This window comes from Gossypium hirsutum, chromosome A05 (assembly GCF_007990345.1).
Source record: "Gossypium hirsutum isolate 1008001.06 chromosome A05, Gossypium_hirsutum_v2.1, whole genome shotgun sequence".
Classification (NCBI taxonomy): domain Eukaryota; kingdom Viridiplantae; phylum Streptophyta; class Magnoliopsida; order Malvales; family Malvaceae; genus Gossypium; species Gossypium hirsutum.
The window spans coordinates 16,738,054-16,757,549 of record NC_053428.1 but is presented as its reverse complement, the minus strand read 5'-3'; the positions used below and the strand labels follow the sequence as shown (position 1 = coordinate 16,757,549).

The following is a 19,496-nucleotide window of genomic DNA, read 5'->3' as shown; positions in this document are numbered from 1 at the left end:
TGCAAGATTCCGATGAAGAGATCACCTCAAGAAAACCATATAGCATTGCACTGGAAGACGAAGAGACAATCAACCAATCCGCGTTACGCTAATCTGTGTTTTCGCGTCAGTGTGGCGGAGTCCATTGGTATGAACTCCAGTTATAATGAGGCGTCACGTGTGATGAGTCGGCACAGTGGGCAATTGCTATGATGAGAGATAGAATCTTTCACAAGAACCATACTTGGGAGTTGGTTAAGCGCCAAGTAACCAGAAATAGTTGGTTGCAATGGGTCTCAAGAAAAGGAAGGATCCTAGGGTTGAAGCAACTAGATTCAAGCACATTGGTTGCTAAGGCTTCACTCAGAAGAGGGGATTGACTACAATGAAGTTTCTCCCAGTCGTAAAGCATTCTCCATTCGTGATTACTTGCCATGGTGGCCAGTCTGATCTAGAACTTGAGCAGCTTGACGTAAAAACGGCGTTCTTGCATGGTGAGCTCGAGGAAACATCTACATGCGTCAACCAGAGGGTTTTACAGTTCCTGGTAAGAAGACCATGTCTGTCTATTAAAGTCTTTATATGGATTGAAACAATCCCAAGGCAGTGGTACAGCGGTTTGATAGCTTCATGATTCAGCATGGTACACAAATGTGACTATGATGCTTGTTCTATCATCGGAAGCTCTCAGATGGTTCGCACATTATTTGTTGCTGTATGTTGATGACATGTTAATTGCTTCCAAAACATGTCGGAAATCAACAAGTTAAAGTCGCAGTTGAGTGGTGAGTTCGAGATGAAGGATCTGGGTGCTGCCAAGAAATTTTGGGCATGGATATTCACAGAGATCGCAAGGCGGGCAAGCTCGTGTGTCGCAGAAGAACTACATTGAAAAGGTTCTTCAACGCTTCGGCATGGATAAAGCGAAAACTGTGAGTACTCCGTGGCACCACATTTCAAACTCTCTGCAGAGTTTCACCACATCTGATGAAGAAACAGCAAGTCTCAATTCCATACCGAGTGCAGTTGGAACGTGATGTATGCAATGGTTTGCACTCGCCAACATTTCACATGCAGTTAGTGGTCAGCAATACATGAGTTGTCTGGCAAGGAACATGCAGGCCGTGAATGATTCTCAGTACTTGAGAGTTCTGCAGATTTATGCTTGTATATGATCAGAGTGACTGCCTAGCAGTGTCACGGGCTATGTGGACTCTGATTATGCGGAGATCTGGACAAAAGAAGATCTCTGACGGGTTATGTTTTCACTTATTCTGGAGGAGCCATTAGTTGGAAAGCTGTGTTACAGTCTACCGTAGCCTTATCTACGACTGAGGCGGAATATATGGCGTTAGCAGAAGCAGTGAAAGAAGCATTGTGGATGAAAGTCTAGTAAGCAGTTTGGGTTTACAACAGGATTTCACTGTTGTATTTTGCGATAGCCAGAGTGCATACATCTGACTAAAAATCAGATGTTCATGAACGGACAAACACATTGATGTCAGATATCATTTGTTCGGGAACATGTTACGCAAGTGACATTGTTATCAGCAAGGTTGCTACGAGAAGAATCCTGCAGATATGTTAACTAAGGTGATCCCTGCATATAAGTTCAAGCATTGCTTGGACTTGATAGGTATTCGGGATTGATTAGCGCCAGAGAGGCGTTTGGAAGAGGTGATCCAGTTCGAGGAATTCACTATGATGTTCAGCTTGGTAAATTTCAAGCCAAGGTGGAGATTTGTTAAGAAATGGCTTAAAATGGTAGTGGATTTTGTTGTTGGTAGTGGGTTGTTGGTGTAGTGGATTAGTGGATGGTTGTTGGTGTCCATTTTCAACCACAAATCTTTGCCAAAGTTTTGGACAATTATGTCCTTGAACTCTCTTATAAATAGAGAGGTTCATTAGCCATATTCATCATCCCAAACCAAGAGAGAGCAAAGCTTGTTCTTTGAAAGCTAGGATTTTAGCTTTCGGGTTTCTATAGGGTTGAGAGTTGTGAGGTTCTCGGGTTGTGTCTTGAGTGTAAACACTTGTAATCTTCATCTTGTTATAGTGAAATTTCTTTTCGCCTCTGCCCGTGGACGTAGGCATTAAAGCCGAACCACGTAAATCCTTGTGTTCACTTTATTTTTCGTTCCGGTCAATTTACTTGTAGTCATATCGGAGTTCTCGAATCGATCCTTTCCGCAACAGATAGTGTCAACGACTGGAGATTAAATGCTGAGATACCTCGTATTTTCCATTCTGATGAACTGTCCAATCAAGTTCACCTTGTCAGTTCTGATGTGGATGTTCTTTTGTTTCTTCAAGCTTGACCATGCAGCCAAGATCAAGAGCACCCCTGAAGCAGAAAAGTATTATGCTGAGACCGCATCTACTCTAAACGATGTTATTTCCAAGCTTGGCTAAGATGAATTGTTGTATTTTGGATGTAAGCATAAAGCACTGTTCATAGTTTGTACATGTCTATGCTTTCCAAAGGGAAGCTTTATCAATAAGACCATATCAAAGCCTTTATGCATCAGAAACCATGAACATTGCATCTCCATTCACGTATTTACCTGTGACCAAGCCGAGTTGGTCCGTTGCTAGGCTTGACCTCAGGTCAAATCAAAAGTTCGATGCACAAAGTTTAGCTCGATTCGGTTCATACTCAAACTTGGTTTTTAATTTACTCTGCTATTGAACTAAGGTTTTCATACTAGTATTTTCATCTTTTACTTGAAATTTTATCTCCTAATTTTCAAGTACTCTGGCATTATTGTTCATTCTTTCGTCTTGAAGCTTTAAATGTCCAAAATACGGAAGAAGAAAATACAATTAAACAGGGCAAAACAGTATGGATTTCACACTTAATAGTTGTATTGATTTATTATTAGATAACAGATAATAACGAAAATTAATAATTGGAATATGATCATGTTCTGTTAGCATGTTGAAGTGTGAAAACTACGACTTCAATTCATTTGGATTGTAGCATAAAAACGTACTTAAACATGTTTCCAGCAGGTAGAGTGATAATCATCTTTCTAAACTTACAAAACATTAATATTTGTTCTGATTGATTTCTCTGTTCTGGACGTGACAGCAATTCATGCCCCCGCATGCTACGCTTGGCACGTAAGAACAAAAGCCTTACATCAAGTCATAGAGACTTTGGTGTCATCCGATATTAATGGAGATGATCAAGTATCTAACATCAGCCAACAAAGCCAAGGTTGCTGTGACAAATTGTTATATGTTGACTTCATAAATCAAGGTTAAAGCCCTATGCAACTCTTCTCTTCAAAATTTTCCAAAAAAACATTCATATATATATATAATACTGATCGGCAGTCAAGTTTAAATCCTGTGAGTTAAACTGTGAAGACTAGACAGGGAGTTAAGGCAAATGTTTCTTTACATGTTTCAAGGAAATCAGTATGCTATAAAATCTCTGAAATGTCTGATATTACTAATAATGGATTCGGATCTCTAATAATTAGTGATTCATTAATTGGGAGTGTTTTTTTTTTTTAAAAAGAAATCAGAGGAGAAGAAAAGAAACGGCCAGGCAACTTATTGATTGCATATATTTGGCAAGTACTTATTAGGAATCTTCTTAACTTATTGCCAAGATTAGCTTTGTTTCCCATTTTTCTCTGTCTGAAACCTTGCCTAGATTTGTAATGTGTATGGCTGGTCCAAGCAAGGAAATAATTGCCAAACACAGAGAATAGTGCACAAAACAGAAACAATATGCGCAAACTAAATATAGCTTTCCGTGATGGTATGTATGCTTGTCTTGTTTAATTCTAATGGCGCAATCATAGGGTTTGAAAGGTGAGACTTTTAAGAGTTGTGGAGATTGGAGACATAGAAAAACATACTGGTAGAGAAGAGAAAAAGGGGTTCAAAGCAAGGGAGAATAAGATGTCTTCAGCTTGGTTAACTAGTCTCAAGAGATCAGTCAACTGTAAACCAAAGTTGCCCGATGTGAAGGAACCCGCAGCCAACGACAGCACTGAGAAAAACAGCCCATGTTTATGTAGTTCAGGGTGTTCAAGATCCTTATCTAACTTGAGAGATGTCATTCATGGAAGCAAGAGACAGGCAGACAAGGCACCACGAATTGGCAGCCCGACGTCTATAGCGAGCAGTGAGATTATCAATCAGATAACCCATCAAGCCGTTTTCACCGACTCCAAATGTGTTCTCGAGATCAAGACTGAGTGCTCAGGTAATGATGATGGCAAGGGGGTTCAACTTTTGTGGGAACCCTTAGGCCTGGCACACCTGGTCCTGGAGACCGTTTTATGGAACCGGCCTACAATAGCAGAAGGTCGAGGAAGATCATTGCGGGTCCTTCACTCATGAGAAGTAGCTGTGGCATCTCTTCTTCCAAGCCTAGAAGATCCCTTGATTTTGAGTCCCAACGTTATGTTTGCCAGAAATGTGGTGAAAATTTTAAAAAGTTGGAAGCCATAGAATCACATCATCTCTCCACGCATGCTGGTAAAGTTCACTACTCATGTATGAACATTTATATGTATTTTTCATCTGTCAATTAGGATGACAATTTTAGTTTTACATGCTGTGATTTATTGGTTCTTTTAAAATTATGTTGTTCTGGTTATCGAGAAACTTGAAAGTCATCTCATATGTGCAGTCACGGCACTTTCTGAAGGAGACTCCTCCAAGAAAATAGTGGAATTAATTTGCCAAACAAGTTTTTTGGAGCCTGAAAATAAATTTGGTGAAATTGAAAGGATACTGAAGATTCACAACATGCAAAGAACTCTTGTGCAATTTGAAGATTACAGAGAAATGGTAAAGCTCAAGGCAAATAAACTATCCAAGAAACATCCACGTTGCCTAGCTGATGGGAATGAGCTTTTGAGGTTCTATGGCTCAACTGTTGCATGCTCTCTTGGCATGGAAAACACTTCAAGCCTCTGCACATTGGAGCAATGCGAAGTGTGTCAAATTCTAAGACAAGGGTTTTTCAGCAAGAGGGAAGCCAACGGATGCTGGGGTGTTTTTACTTCTTCCACAAGTAAAAGGGCTATGGAGAGTGTTGAACTTGATAAAGAAAAGCATTCCCTAAGAAAAGCTCTGGTTGTGTGCAGGGTAATTGCAGGGAGGGTTGTTAAAGGTTTAGAGAAAATGCGGGAAATGGAAGGTCAATCAAGCTTCGATTCAGTGGCTGGAAAAGCTGATTGCCATTCAGATATTGAGGAACTCTATTCACTAAGCCCTAGAGCTCTCCTCCCATGTTTTATATTAATCATCTGCAAAAATTGATTGACCACTCAAATTTTGACTTTGAGAGGAACATGTTGTACTCATCAAACATGTTATCTATTTTCACTGGATCCTATTTCCTTTCTCAACCTTCTAGGTGGCTATTAATTCTTGTCGTTATTATCTAGAATAAATACTAAAAAGGTAACATATTTTGTTTCTCTCAAAGTAATTTATTTCAAATAAAGGACAACCGCTACATTAATTATTTTTTATTAAAGATATTGTCTTATTTCGTATTTATACTTTTATAAAATGTTCAAATGGTATTTATATTATGAAAATATTCAATGTAATATGTGAACTATCAATGTGTTTAATCATAGTAGTTAATGTTAAGATTGTTAATGAATTGTTAAACTAACAATGAGTAGAACTCTTTTTTCTAAATCATCAATTCCACATAAATAATGTGCTATTATGTGAAAAACTAAATAAAATAAAAAGTAAATAATTAAACATATAATTAATAAAAAGAAGTAAATATTAAACTTACTAAGTACACTTACTTTCTTGGATAAAACAAAATATTATTTAAAAACCAATTAAATAAAAAAAAACTCTTTATAGAAGATAACCACTTACATAAATAAAGAAGATGACGTTTATTTAAAGGAATAAAATGATGTTTTTACTTATGTAAGTTTAGTGTTTACTTATTTTTTATTAATCATATGTTTAATTATTTGTTTTATAAATTTAATTTGCTTTTTTTGTTTACTGTACTTAGTTTTCACATATTCTTGTATTATCCATGTAGACTTGAAATAGCACAAAACATACCAATTCAACTTTTTCAATTGTAAACCACTCATCTAATAAAACTAGCCATTCAAAAATCAACTCATCTATGCTAATCTATGTGCAATCATGTTATTTTAAGTGTCATGTATACCTCAACCACAATTGCCAAAACATACTATTTCAACTAGGCATTAACATTATCAAAATCATGCCTTAAACTACGTTTAATGTTCAAAACTAACGTATATAAAATACCTATATACACGCCACAATTTCAGACTTAAAACAATTAAAAAGCTACTAATTAAAAATGAGATAGTGTAAGCTTTTAGGCGATTCTCTTGATATGTTCTGTAAAGTGACAATTTACAAGGAAAAGAAAAACAACAAAACATGCATATGAATACTTAGTAAGTTCCTATCAAATTTTCTTAACTTACCTTAACAATTCAACAAGCTAAACATTTAAACAAGTTGGCAATCAATAAGGAATTCTTTGGCATACGTTGGAATGACTAATGCATAAATCATATACAAATCCATTTTGCATTTTAAGCTCAATAGATAAGAAATCATATACCGTAATTTCATTTGAAAACACATACCACAATTCCATTTGAAATCATACCTCATTCAAACTATATTCAATCCATTTCAACCTTTCCACTTTCATTAGGTAAAAGTTTCACTCGAAAGAACTATAGCAAATCAAATTCAGATACACGGGACTATTTTGCTTACACAAGCTGACAATGATCAAGGTTGTTCACACAAGTTGACATTTTTAAGAATTTGCTCACATAAGTTGACATCATATCGAGGTTAACAGTCCAAGCTAAACCAACGAAACTTATAAATCGAGAATCCACAACAAATTTCAGATTTCGTATCATCATGTAAATCCCTGATTAATTTCGTATTCAACCTTAATGGCATGTCAGAAATATCAAAGTCTTTTACTAAGTTCACACGAGCATCGTTATCGTAATTGTATCATTTCAAATCCTATATTAGTATACTTGTTTCACACAAATCCTATAAACATTCCATATCCATTTTAGTACCTTGTACTATTCATCATAATCATTAAACTTTTGCTTTACAATTTAGTCCAACTAATGCCAATTTGGCATAATTCACAAATTTCATAACAATTTAAACTTATAAATAAAATAAACATAATTAATAAAACAAAATAATAAGTTCCATATGAACTTACCTAGAAAATAGCAAACAAGCAAATCTTTAAGGACTATTCGGCAATTTTTACTTTTTCTCGATTATCTTCGATTTGATTCAATTACCACGTCCTCCTGCATTAGCAATAATGCTTATGTCAATCGAGCTAAGACTCAATCAATTATTTTTCTTTAATTTTTAACTTATATACTTTGTTTAAACTTAATAAATCAAGATTAATTTAATTAAACATTAATTGATTAAGTCTTAAGCATGATTAACCAAAGTTAGTAGAATTAATACCATCCGCCACCTTTTGAATTAAAATGATCTAATTACCATTTTGATCCCTTAGCTATTTAAAAATCTATAACGATTGAATTTTTACAATTCAGTCATTGTAACCCATTTAAGCAATTAATAGGTAAAATTAAAGGACGAAACTTTAATATATTTCTATATTAACCTCATAAATATTAATATTTAATATTTACGGACTTGAACTACAAAAATGGAGTTTTGAAATCGTCATTTCTGATACCACTGCAAATCAAGCTATTACAGATTATTTATTGGCATAATGAAAATTTTAGTCCCTATTGTTTATTGTTTTTGTCATTGTGGTCCTAATTTTTTACATCACTTTGATTCTTAACTTTTAAAATTTAGTCAAATTTTTCTTTATACAAAAAAGTTAGTTGAACTGTTAAAAAATTTGATGGCAATGGCATGATAACCCACGTGATAGTTTTTGTTTACTTCATAAAAATTTAATAAAATATGTATAAAAATAATAAGAATTTTAAAAAATGAAGTACATATAAACTACCACACAAGCTACCACGTCAACGCCATTAAAATGTTAACAATTCTATCAACTTTTCATTTTAGGTTAAAGATCAAAATGATAAAAAAAAATAGTAGCAAAGTGACGAAAGAACTAAATATTAATAGCTAAATTTATGATGATTCCTTATTTATTTCTTAATTATCTTGTTATTCTCTCTAGATTTCTTTGCAATGCTTTGATTTTGAGCCAAACAGCTTGGAGGATTGTCGGCGCAAATAAAGTCAATCTGGCCGTCAAGAAAGGTTGCCTTTTGTGTAATTCCCATTGATGGTTTCATTTCCAGGAAAATGCAAGGAAAAATAAGAACCGCAGTTCAATTCGTGCCCTATCTTGTATTTTTTTTTAAATTTTGTACAAATGAAGGAAACATTTTTATCTAGAAGCTAATCGAGCCCACTTATTAATGCTATTAGACCAGAACAATGCTTCTATATATATTAATGGTACGGCATTGTAGATAAATTTAATATCCTCTGATAAAGGTTGAATCCTCCAATTGAAGTGCTCTGATTCTGACTCAAGGACTTTGTGCAGAAACTTTGATTTATGAAAGTAGATAACTATCTTCAAGCCTCTCCTCTTAGCTTCCAACATAGCTTCCCTAACGATGAATAAAGAAGCTTGTTTAACATCATTTACTTTCAAACTGCTGCAAAAAGTTTATATCTTCCTTCCATCCTTGTAAAAAAAATGAGCAAGTAGTAAACTACCTAACCAGGGAAGAAAGGTAGATGGAGGTGAAGGAGTGTGTTTTTTAGGTGGCCATTCACTCAACTACCCCCCCCCCCGGGGTATTTGGCATTTTCAGGTTGCAGCCGATGGTGCCCCAACATTAAATCTTCACCTGATTGCAACTTCAATACTACTCTATTTTCCTATTATGAATGTTGGGAGAAGTAAAAAAAAAAAAATCTATTTATAAAATTTTAATAGATAAAAACTAAATTTTTTATGTTAAAAATTTAAATTAAATTATTAATTCTTTAGAGGGCCAAAAAGGAATATTTTCATTTTATTAGAGGCTAAAAAATTTTAATTTTCGGAGAACCTAAGAAACAATTATCCCATTTGTTCAAAGGGAGGAAAGCCTCTATCTACCTAACAAGCAACTGTCCTCGTACTTTATAAAATTAAATTGTTGTTGCAAAACTATCAGTTCCCTTCCCTTTCTTCCATAATTGTAATAATTTAGCCTACAGTTACTGGATTAACCTTATTAATACAAACTTCAATTGGAGGCTTATCTGCCTTTTCCAAATCACTTTAGAACTGAAGAGGTCGAAGAGAGGAAGAATCATTCAGGGTTAAGATTTCAATTTTCTTTAACATTAATTATGAGATGAATATTAAATTTAGAATTTTTTTGGTTTTAAAAATTGCTGGTTCTCTTTTCGATTATTACATGCGCAGTTGAAACTTTATGTAATAAATTTATAAAAATTAATATAAAAAAATTAAATATGACTTTAATTAAAAAATGATAAAGTTAAGATAAATGCTCGCATGTTTTAAATTTAAATCTTATGCTATTATAAATATTTCTAGATTTTTATAAAAATATAATAAAAAATAAAAATATCTTCAAAATAATAATTATTATTTTATAAAACTAATAAACTGACAATTTTAAAAATGAGTTGAGAATCAAATATAATTTTTACATCAAAAGTTATAAGACTTTTTGTGTCGTTGGTATGCATAAGGTCGCGTGCTCACCTAAATATCTAATCTAGTCTAGCTTGGACCGAGAGATCAGCGTTTATTAAAGCAGTAGCTCATTCCACAAGTGTTTCTTCGTCGGAGTCGGAGAGCAGTCCCTAGGAACAATTAAAAAGAACCGAAAAAAAAACACAGATTAAGACAGAAGCATGGCCAGCCAGCTCGTAGGAACAAAGAGAGCTTGTGTCGTGGGTGGCAGCGGATTCGTTGCCTCATTGCTGGTCAAGTTGTTGCTCGAGAAGGGTTACGCCGTTAACACTACAGTCAGGGACCCTGGTTAGATCTTCTTTGTCTTTTGTGTTTACTTTTTTATGGAATTGTCTGTTCTCATTTTGCTTGCTTACTAGGAGAAATGTTGATCCGTCCCTCTTACAAGGGAAACTTTCAGTAGCAGGTGGTAACAGTTGTTACTAGATTACTACAACTGCCTAACTCCCTAGTTTTCATCCGTTCGGTTTTGATGGTCCATTCTAATATATGATTTACCTCCTCCGTTTTTTTTCCTTTTTATACTCCTTAGGCTGGCCAAGAATTCCAGGGCTTTTTAACCCCTTCCTCAGACCATTTAAGCTTTTACCATGATATGAGATATCAACTGTGTAATGGGTAGAGTTTTCTTTTTTAATTTTGATTTTTCTCGCGTCACCCAAAAGCCAAACAAAGTAAGCAAAACATATAAATGGGGTTAATTAATCTCAATTTTATGCAGACAACCAGAAGAAGATCTCTCACCTTGTAACACTACAAGAGTTGGGAGACTTGAAGATCTTTCAGGCGGATTTAACTGATGAAGGGAGCTTTGATGCCCCTATTGCTGGTTGTGACCTTGTCTTCCATGTTGCGACACCCGTTAACTTTGCTTCTGAAGATCCAGAGGTATATAACATTAATACCCTTAGATTGGTTTTTTTTTCATTGATAATCAAATGACTTGCTGATTCTGGAATGACAAGGTTGCTTTATTTTCTTTCATCTTATAGAATGACATGATCAAACCAGCGACTCAAGGAGTGGTGAACGTTTTGAAAGCTTGTGCCAAAGCAAAAACAGTTAAACGAGTCGTCTTGACATCATCTGCCGCAGCTGTGTCTATCAACACACTGGATGGGACAGATCTCGTCATGACAGAGAAAGACTGGACCGATATCGAGTTCTTATCATCAGCAAAGCCACCAACTTGGGTAACAATTTGATGCAAATACAATTTTTTTTTTATCTTATGATCAAACAAAAGATAGTTGTTGTAAGCTTTATCCATATATATATGCAGGGGTACCCTGCATCCAAGACGTTGGCTGAAAAGGCAGCTTGGAAATTTGCTGAAGAAAACAACATTGATCTCATTACAGTTATCCCTTCTCTCATGACTGGTCCTTCCCTCACCCCAATTGTCCCCAGCAGCATAGGCCTTGCTACATCTTTGATTTCAGGTATTAAATCAGAACCTAATGTCATAGCTTTGTTTCATTGTGCTGCAGATATATCTAAATACATCTGAATAGGAGCATCGTAAACTATATCTGATGGAATTTCAACATCTTGCAGGCAATGAATTCCTCATAAATGCTTTGAAAGGAATGCAGATGCTGTCAGGTTCGATCTCTATCACACATGTGGAAGACGTATGCCGAGCCCATGTTTTTCTGGCTGAAAAAGAATCTGCATCGGGTCGATATATATGCAGTGCTGTCAATACCAGTGTGCCAGAACTAGCAAAGTTCCTCAACAAAAGATACCCTGACTTCAAAGTCCCTACCGAGTAAGTCGATATGCATTGAAAAAGTTCTCTTCTTCTATGTGAGAAATGTGTTTAACATTGTCTACTTTATAACGATTGCAGTTTTGGAGATTTCCCCTCCAAACCCAAGTTGATCATTTCCTCAGAGAAGCTTATTAGCGAAGGATTCAGCTTTAAGTATGGGATCGAGGAAATCTACGACCAAACCGTGGAATATTTGAAGTCTAAGGGGCTGCTCAAGTGAAGCGCTTTGACGCTTCCCCAATGATTATGGTGTTTGACTGTTGTGCTATTGTGATAATATTCGAATAACTTCATGCTCTACAAATGAAGGCAAAACCGTGTGGCGTTTGTCATCTATTTTGATTATGAATTTCTATCACCTCATGTCCTACAAATGAAGCATGCATTTTGATCTAACTTTTTAGTCTACTCAGCTAATCTCAAAACAAAACATAAACTCTCCGGTCTTCATCTTAGTCTCAAAAGAAAAAGGAAAATGAATAACCAAGTTACCTAATCACTTCAACGTTCAGTTAAAGAAGGATCAATAAATAATAGTCTCTTGTAGATCCATGATTTATCCAGTAATAAGCAAGGGCAGCAATGCACTTCACTTGTTAAACATCCAATTTTCCTTGAAGTCGAGAATCTGTAATATCTTCTCGTCCTACAATATTTTCCACATCAGTAAAATAAAAAAAATGTCAATGAATCATTCAGAACATTTGTACATCATGGCTTGATCAAATGCATATCTATATTAGTAAAAGATGTCCATGAATCGAGCATGAAAAATTGTGTACCTCTTGAATTCAAACAGTGTTGAAGTCAAAGAAAGGTTGGCCCAAGGAATACCAACTAACCATATTAGTGAAGGACTTGACCCAAAGGAGTTTAAGGCATTGCTTAGCTCAAGATCCTATCATTGGTTTATAATAGAAACTAGGAAAAGTCCAACAAATCTTTTTAGCTGTAGTTTTCAAGTGAGTCAAGTCACGTTTTGATGACAGTAAGCAGCGGAAGAAGTAACACAACCGAACCCAGACAGACAGACAGAGGGAGGGAGACATTAACGTTTCTTTGTATAGAAGAAGAAAGAAAACCAGAAAGCCCGTCACTAAGAGGCAACCCATCCAGAGCTTCTACATTCTTCACTTTTTTTTTTTCTTTTGGCCCATTATTATTATAGTTTCTTTGTTTGCATTGCACCTTTTTAATAATTTGGGGTTCCCCCTTTTTTTCTATTTCCATTTTTTTTTGCTTTCTGTTTGTCTATTCTAATTCTTTAATTCAAACAAAGGCATATATTCATCGAGAGATAGTTAGAGACTTTTGTTTTTAGAAGAAGCAACTCTCCCATCTATAGGTATGCATAGGGTGGCCAGGCTCGACTAAAAATTTAGGATCGAGCCTAGACCCGTCTAAAAAATGAGCTTAAAATTTTACCTAAACTCGACCCTTGAGCAGGTCTACTCTCATCGTAATTAAATCATAATTAAAACAATTGATACATTAAAATAACAACAATAAAATATCGGAGGTCCAATTCATCCGTTGGACTTTTAAGCATCAACTAAAAATTTATGTCTCAATTTAGTTAAAAATATCAATAAAGATTGTTGTTGGTATTTTGGGACAAAGCAGAGTGGTTCATGTCATTTAATATAAGGTAGAAAGCTGTTGGATAAGGTGGTTGGAGATGGTAGGAAATGGAGGGGTGTCTGAAATAGGAGATGGCGAAGGTAGAAAGAGAATGAGGAGAGTCTTGGTGCTGGCCTTAGGCCTTCAGCCTTATATACCTCCTGTGCCAGTTTTGAGGTGTCATGTGCCAAAGTTTAAAAGGGAAGTGATTATTATATGCTTTAAATAACTTTAAATGGGACATGATAATTGAAGTTTGATGTAACAGTTAATAAGTATGACCCTCTAAATTATTGTTGGAGGTGTGATTTCAGAGGTCCTCGTAAAGAGTGCTCTTGTAGGGTGCATTTAGGCTACTCATAAACTTAGTCCTCTTTCCATACAGTCAAAGTATAACAAAGGTTATTCAAACACTCCTTCAATGAACTTATGTTTCTGTTTGAGGCTATTTTTGGTTGAGAATGAAAAGGCACATATTGTCTTCTCCACGGTGAGCAGATCGTGCACTCTCATAGTCATGAGTACCATCACAACTCATGAGCCCATATTCAGAGCAACTGACATACAAAATCAATTGCTATGTCTTCTTTCTTATGATTCCCAATTTTTATTAGGCCTTTTTTTTTAAGGAAGCTGGAAATAGGCAGAAGCGGTCCTGAAGAAAGTCGTATTCTTTCAAGCTAATTTGAGTTTTATCGTTTCTCTTCGGGGATAAGATACTGCTTCTCATTTGGGCCAATTTGATTAGCCTATACTTGTATCTCTTTTGGGTCCAATGGAGCCTGCCTACTAAGTGTCACCAAACCAATTAATTTATTTTTGTCGTCTTTTTTTGGCGGAATAGATATGATTTTATGCCCTAATAGAAAATCTTGGACTGGACCAGCTTTTCTTTCTCTTTTTCAAGTGGGATACAGAATTATAGATGCAGCCTCCACTATGGGTTCTTTTTTTCCCTCTCAGGCGCTATTGAAACGGAAAAGCCACAACTCCATCCTTTGTGTTGGTCAACGAGAATTATCCCCATCTAAAAAGAAGCTAGAGACAGAAACCCTTGAAAAACGTGCATCATACAAATTAATATAAATATAGTCATAAACATTGTTTTCAAGCTCGGTTTTGATATATATATTTGCCCGATGACTTTTGCAATATATGTTTATAAAGGTCATACGCATTGCAGCTGTTTATTTTTTTTAGTTTGACAGTATCAACAGGAAGAAGTCCTCCCTTTCTCTTTCATGGTTTCTACTCAAAAAAAATTTCAACCAAATTTGATGTCCAATTTTCAATGCAACAAATGTAAAACAGCAGTACCAACATAACCAATTTACCCAATTTTTTAAACTGGTTTTTTAGTGGCACAATTAATGGGATTTGGATGGGGGGTCGTTTTACATCGGATCTTATTTCCATATACACTAATGATAACGATGTGATTGAGACTAAAAATCATTTAACTTTTAAGACATCTTAAGATTAATATTATGCAATTTTATTTTTTGATCATAGTTGTCGGATTTGATACCCTTTTTGATAAGGGCGTTGAATCCTCATAAAAAACCAAGCGTGTATTTGTTAATGAGAGGGAAGAGTGTGTGGTGATGACCAGTCCACCATAGCAATAGCAACTATAAAAACTTCCATTGTTTTTAAAAAAATGCCTCGTTGCTTCCGATTCCCTCCTTTCCTTTCTCTATCTACTCTCTACTAACCAACCTTGTCGCTTATGCTCAATAGTCCATTTGACCAACCAACACCGCACCGGCACCAGCTTCTTCATACAAGCAACTTTTCTACGTCCTTTATTCTCCTTTTTTGGCTCTGTCTAAAAGAAAGTGCATCCCCTTTCTTTTTTGTTCCTCACCTCCCTAAACCTCTTTTACCATATTGGGGTTCTCAGCTTTTCACTTTAGTTTATCTGAACAATGCAAGTCTGCTGTGATCTTGAAGTGGATGTCAACGGTGAAGAGGTTTTTATGGTAGACAAGGTAATATATATTTACCATTGATTATTGAACCCTTTGTTTTCATTGTGGGGATTTTTCACTTCAACTTCAAGCTTTTGTTGGTAGAGAAAATCATAAATATCACTACTTTTGGCATGCTTTAACTCGTTGTCTCAGCTTCTATGATTTATTGCATTCATTTGAAGTCAACTGTGTTTCTGCCTTCGTGTGCTCTCTTTTATTATGAGTCTTTATTTCTTCCGGGTTCTGATAAGCAATTCCTTTCACCAATGATCATGGGCTTGGCCCCTCTTCTAGATTACAGAAGAAACAGGACCACTCTTAAATTTATTGTTGATGGACACTTCTCACCTCACTGTTTCACACATATGCAAGATTCTTTCATTTTCTAGCGTAGATAGGTATGTTTAATGCTAGTGGGGTTCATATTTAGCCTTTTTTGTTGAGTTGGTAACCGCTTGGCGTTTTGGATTAAAATGAACTAAATGTCATCAAAGAATTCTTCTTTTTCTTTTCACATATTCTAAGTATGTGCTATAATTCCTCTTGAATTTGTTTCTTACTGCAGAAAACTCTTGCATCATTCTCTAAAAGATTCGGCGGCTTGTTTGGTAATTCGATGGATAATAGCGGGAACCTGAAAGTTGTATTTCATGACTTTCCTGGGGGAGCTGTGGGATTTGAGCTCATAGCAAGGTTTTGCTATAACAACGGGAGAACCCAGATAACTCCTGCCAGTGTAGTCTTACTAAATTGCGCTGCACAGTTTATGGAGATGGAGAGTGATGGCCACAGGCCAAGCTTGTTGAACCAAACCAAAAAGTCTCTAGATGGCATCAGCTTCTGGTCCTGGTCTGAGCTCCTTGTAGCTTTGAAAGAGTGCCAAGATTTGTTGCTTTCTCCATCAAAACCTTCTCTAATTCTTGATAAAGTCCTCGATTGTGTTGTAGGAAGGCTTGTTTCTCCTATTGTTGCCAGTCCATACACATCTTCCTCTGAGAACTCGAGTTTCCAATGCTCATGTGATACAAGGAGCAGCTATAGTATCAGAAACAATTCCTCTCAAGTATCTTGGTGGTTTGAGGATCTTCTGTTTTTGAATATTGATTTGATTGGTAAGGTAATCAAATTGATGATATGCCAACATTTTGATCATGCTACAATAACTAAGTTCCTCTTCTGTTATCAAAGATCAAGATTTGTTACTGCCACCCCAACTGAGAAGTGCAGAATCATGGAGGTCATAATCAATTTGCTTTCATTGCTTGATAGGAACTCCCTTTCTTGCAAGCACTTGTTCGATATGTTTCGAGTGGCTTCAAGTTTGGAAAAGATTAGCAAGCATTGCAAATCCGTTTTGGAAACTCTTATTGGTTCACAACTGGATCAAGCAACCATAGATTTTCTGCTTGTTCCACCACCACGAAAGAAACATTACATGTATGATATGAACCTGGTTCTGAGGCTGGTAAATGCATTTCAGAATGAACTGAGTTGTTGCTCATCCCTGGTTCGATTACGAAAAGTTGGTAGCTTACTTGACTCATACCTTGTGGAAGTCTCAGCAGATTCCTACCTGACCCCTTCAAAGTTTGCAGCATTAGTCCTCCTGCTGCCAGATTCTGCAAGAGAATCCCATGATAGGCTTTTTCAAGCCATAGACATTTATCTACAGGTATTGCTATCAACTTATAAATCTTTACCCTTGTTATAAATGGAATTAAGTGCTTTGCACAAAATTTATAGCAAAACCTGATTCTCTATGTTACTTGGAATTTAAGTAATGATGTTGGTTAGAGTATATTCCTTACAAGTTACATTTTGCTAGGGATCAATCAATTCTGGCTTGTAATGTTTAAGCAAATTCATTAGATAGCTGTTAAACACTAGCTAATTCTAATTTGATTGTTCGTATTGGAAAGAGATCACTTAACAGTTAGTATCAGGATCAATGCCAATCCAAACTCTCAAGTTACTGATGAAATTTCTGAACAGGTTCATGGAGGAATATGTGAAGCAGAGAAAATGAGAATCTGCAGTGCACTTAACTATGCAAAGCTCTCCACAGATGCATTGAGACACTTGGCTCGAAACTCAAAATTTCCATCAAGAATAGCTATACAAGGTTTCATTAATCAGCAGTCCAAGCTTGAGAACTTATTTGAGGGCCAAAAACACATTGACACCTTCAGTGGTTCCATCTCTATCGAGGAAAGCATCAAAGAGAACGAGAACTCTGATCAAGTCCTTGTGTATGCAAAACGAGTCGACGTTCCAGGGAAAACCGAGCAACTTGAGGTACAGCTGCCAGGAATGCAATTCAGGGTAACAGAACTGGATAAGTTCTCTGGAACAATCCATACTCAAATAGGAAATATCCCAAGAACAAGATTATCCAGCCTTGGTAATAATGCTAGATTCTTACCAAAACTCTGTTCTTGAAACACATCCTTGCCTACAAAGTTCTGTTTCTTTTTTCTTTTTTTTAGTTTGCCCTACATTGTCTTTGAAAATAGTTGTACATTGTAAAGCCAATCAATGTAAATGCAAATTGTTTTTGTTTCAAATGTTGTAAAGAGTGGGTTGATAGCAAATATTCGATACATTGGGATATCTGCTCCGGTTTTACTTCATTCAGTAAGAACTATAAAAGCAAATTTGATTATCTCCTATTAGTTTCATTCTCAAATTAAGATTTTGCTTTCTTTTGACATTATCAAAATGAAATATTAAAAGAAGTCAAAAGAAAGTTCTAAGTTCTGGGTCTTACCAACCGGTGACTAAGAACAGTTTGTTGAATGTCAATGAAATGTAGTCAACAAAGCGGTAATTATTGAACATCTCAAAAAAAAAAAAAGCTCCCAAATTACATCTCTAAATGGTCGTTATCAGTAATCACTTTTATCATCTATTTCCAAGAGAAGCTCCTGCATCAGATAGAAAATTGCAGCCAGCTTATGCCAAAGCAAAGCTTTTCAAATTACAGAGTTTTATGGAAGTTTAATTGTCCAAGTTATCAAGCTGACTTAGTAAGCATATTAAACAAAAGTAACAGATAAGCTGGTGTGAAACGATGGCAGGAAGTAACGAACTTACATCGTCATCTCATTGTATTATTATTTAAAAAAAGAAAAGGAAAATATGTTTTGAAGATACCAGAAAAAAATAGAGACAATGTGGGTATCTATGTCCTTTGTTAACCCAATAAGATACAGAGAGAGAGCGCACTAATAAAATAAATGGATGTTTCTAAAGGGATATCCGTAGTGATAGTCACACCCTGCCAAGGCAGACCGCGAACTATGCGGCGAAGTGCACGCGTGGTTACGGGGCTCACTACAAGAATGCTAATTTAGGAGACCGCTAATTTAGGAGACCCCAAAGATGTTTGCCAATAGCTCACATTTCATGTATTTTAAAGCATCAACCGAAGACTAAAGTAAAAAGCACTATGGCTTGCCTTGGGAGTTCCAAGTTTCAATAACATGGTTGTCTTTTCCTTGGAGAATGAGAATTTAATAATGAACTAATGATTAACGATGAATGAGGACATCAAAACAGGGACAAAATACATGGCACTTCCAACGTTAACATTACGTTGGAAAGTGGAGCAATTTAATGAATCATTGTTTGTGTGAGCCATAAATGCAAAGGGATTCGATTGGAGTTGGACCAACATCCTTGAAAGAGGCAGTGCTCTTACTCTCTCGGATACAATCGCCTACAACTTTGATATTAGTGATTTTTTAAAATTTATTTTTTGAAGTATTACCAAATTGTGGGATCATTAATGAACGCCAAGTCAAGAACAAAACCTTCTATCGAGGTGTTAAATTTATTATATTTTATTTGGAAATAATATAGTCAAAGCTTCAGGTTTATGAACTGACGCTATGGAGACAAACCAAAAATAAAGAGAGAAGCCAGAAAGCAGTATCTATTTGAGCTTTTCTGATGGGCTCAATTGGCTAAACAAGGCTTATGCAATGCGGGCTCACTTGAGCTTTTTATTATTGTTCAGCCAAGGGGGTTTAATAGGCTTACCTCTTAGCCCTTTTTATTTTTAAAGCCGAAAGGTTTTTAAGAATCGAAGCAAAACTATTGAATGTCTCTATTTTTTATTTTTATTTTTGTATTATGTTGGTTTGATTGGATCCGTAATTATCCTTTTCAACAATGTCATTTCTAATATTTAAATTCATATTTTTTTAAGCGTGCAATATGTCTTATTACTCTATTTAGCATTTATTGATTATAATAAACTCTTTCAATGAGTTTAATCAAACAACCAAACTCGAAATATGAGTTTAAAATTTTACTCAAATCCACTCATATTTACAAAAGGCTAATTCAAGCCCGTTCATATTATTTTTTTAAAAAATATTTA

General features: G+C 35.6%; 2 protein-coding genes and 1 pseudogene across 2 annotated transcripts; all 3 read left to right on the top strand.

Moving 5' to 3' along the window:
* Positions 1-3,697: 3,697 nt before the first annotated feature.
* On the top strand, positions 3,698-5,354 carry LOC121229414 (uncharacterized; annotated as a pseudogene).
* A 4,505-nt stretch (positions 5,355-9,859) lies between these two features.
* LOC107938221 (anthocyanidin reductase-like) lies at positions 9,860-11,893 on the top strand. Its single transcript, NM_001327416.1, is given in 6 exon segments — positions 9,860-10,033; positions 10,467-10,633; positions 10,738-10,938; positions 11,028-11,187; positions 11,303-11,516; positions 11,598-11,893. Coding segments are annotated over 6 exon segments (1,011 nt in total). The 5' UTR covers positions 9,860-9,906; the 3' UTR covers positions 11,740-11,893.
* Positions 11,894-13,503: 1,610 nt separating this feature from the next.
* Positions 13,504-17,774, top strand: LOC107938222 (BTB/POZ domain-containing protein At3g22104). The gene is made up of 3 exons (XM_016871313.2): positions 13,504-15,130; positions 15,678-16,784; positions 17,105-17,774. The coding sequence occupies exons 1-3, from the start codon at positions 15,068-15,070 to the stop codon at positions 17,549-17,551; spliced, it is 1,617 nt and encodes a 538-aa protein (XP_016726802.1). The 5' UTR covers positions 13,504-15,067; the 3' UTR covers positions 17,552-17,774.
* Positions 17,775-19,496: the final 1,722 nt, after the last annotated feature.

Bases quoted from the DNA above. Each gene is read 5' to 3' on its own strand.
- LOC107938222 (XM_016871313.2), top strand. From the start codon at position 15,068: ATGCAAGTCTGCTGTGATCTTGAAGTGGATGTCAACGGTGAAGAGGTT. The intron at 15,131-15,677 runs GTAATATATATT...TTCTTACTGCAG, and splicing joins AGGTTTTTATGGTAGACAAG to AAAACTCTTGCATCATTCTC. The intron at 16,785-17,104 runs GTATTGCTATCA...ATTTCTGAACAG, and splicing joins CCATAGACATTTATCTACAG to GTTCATGGAGGAATATGTGA.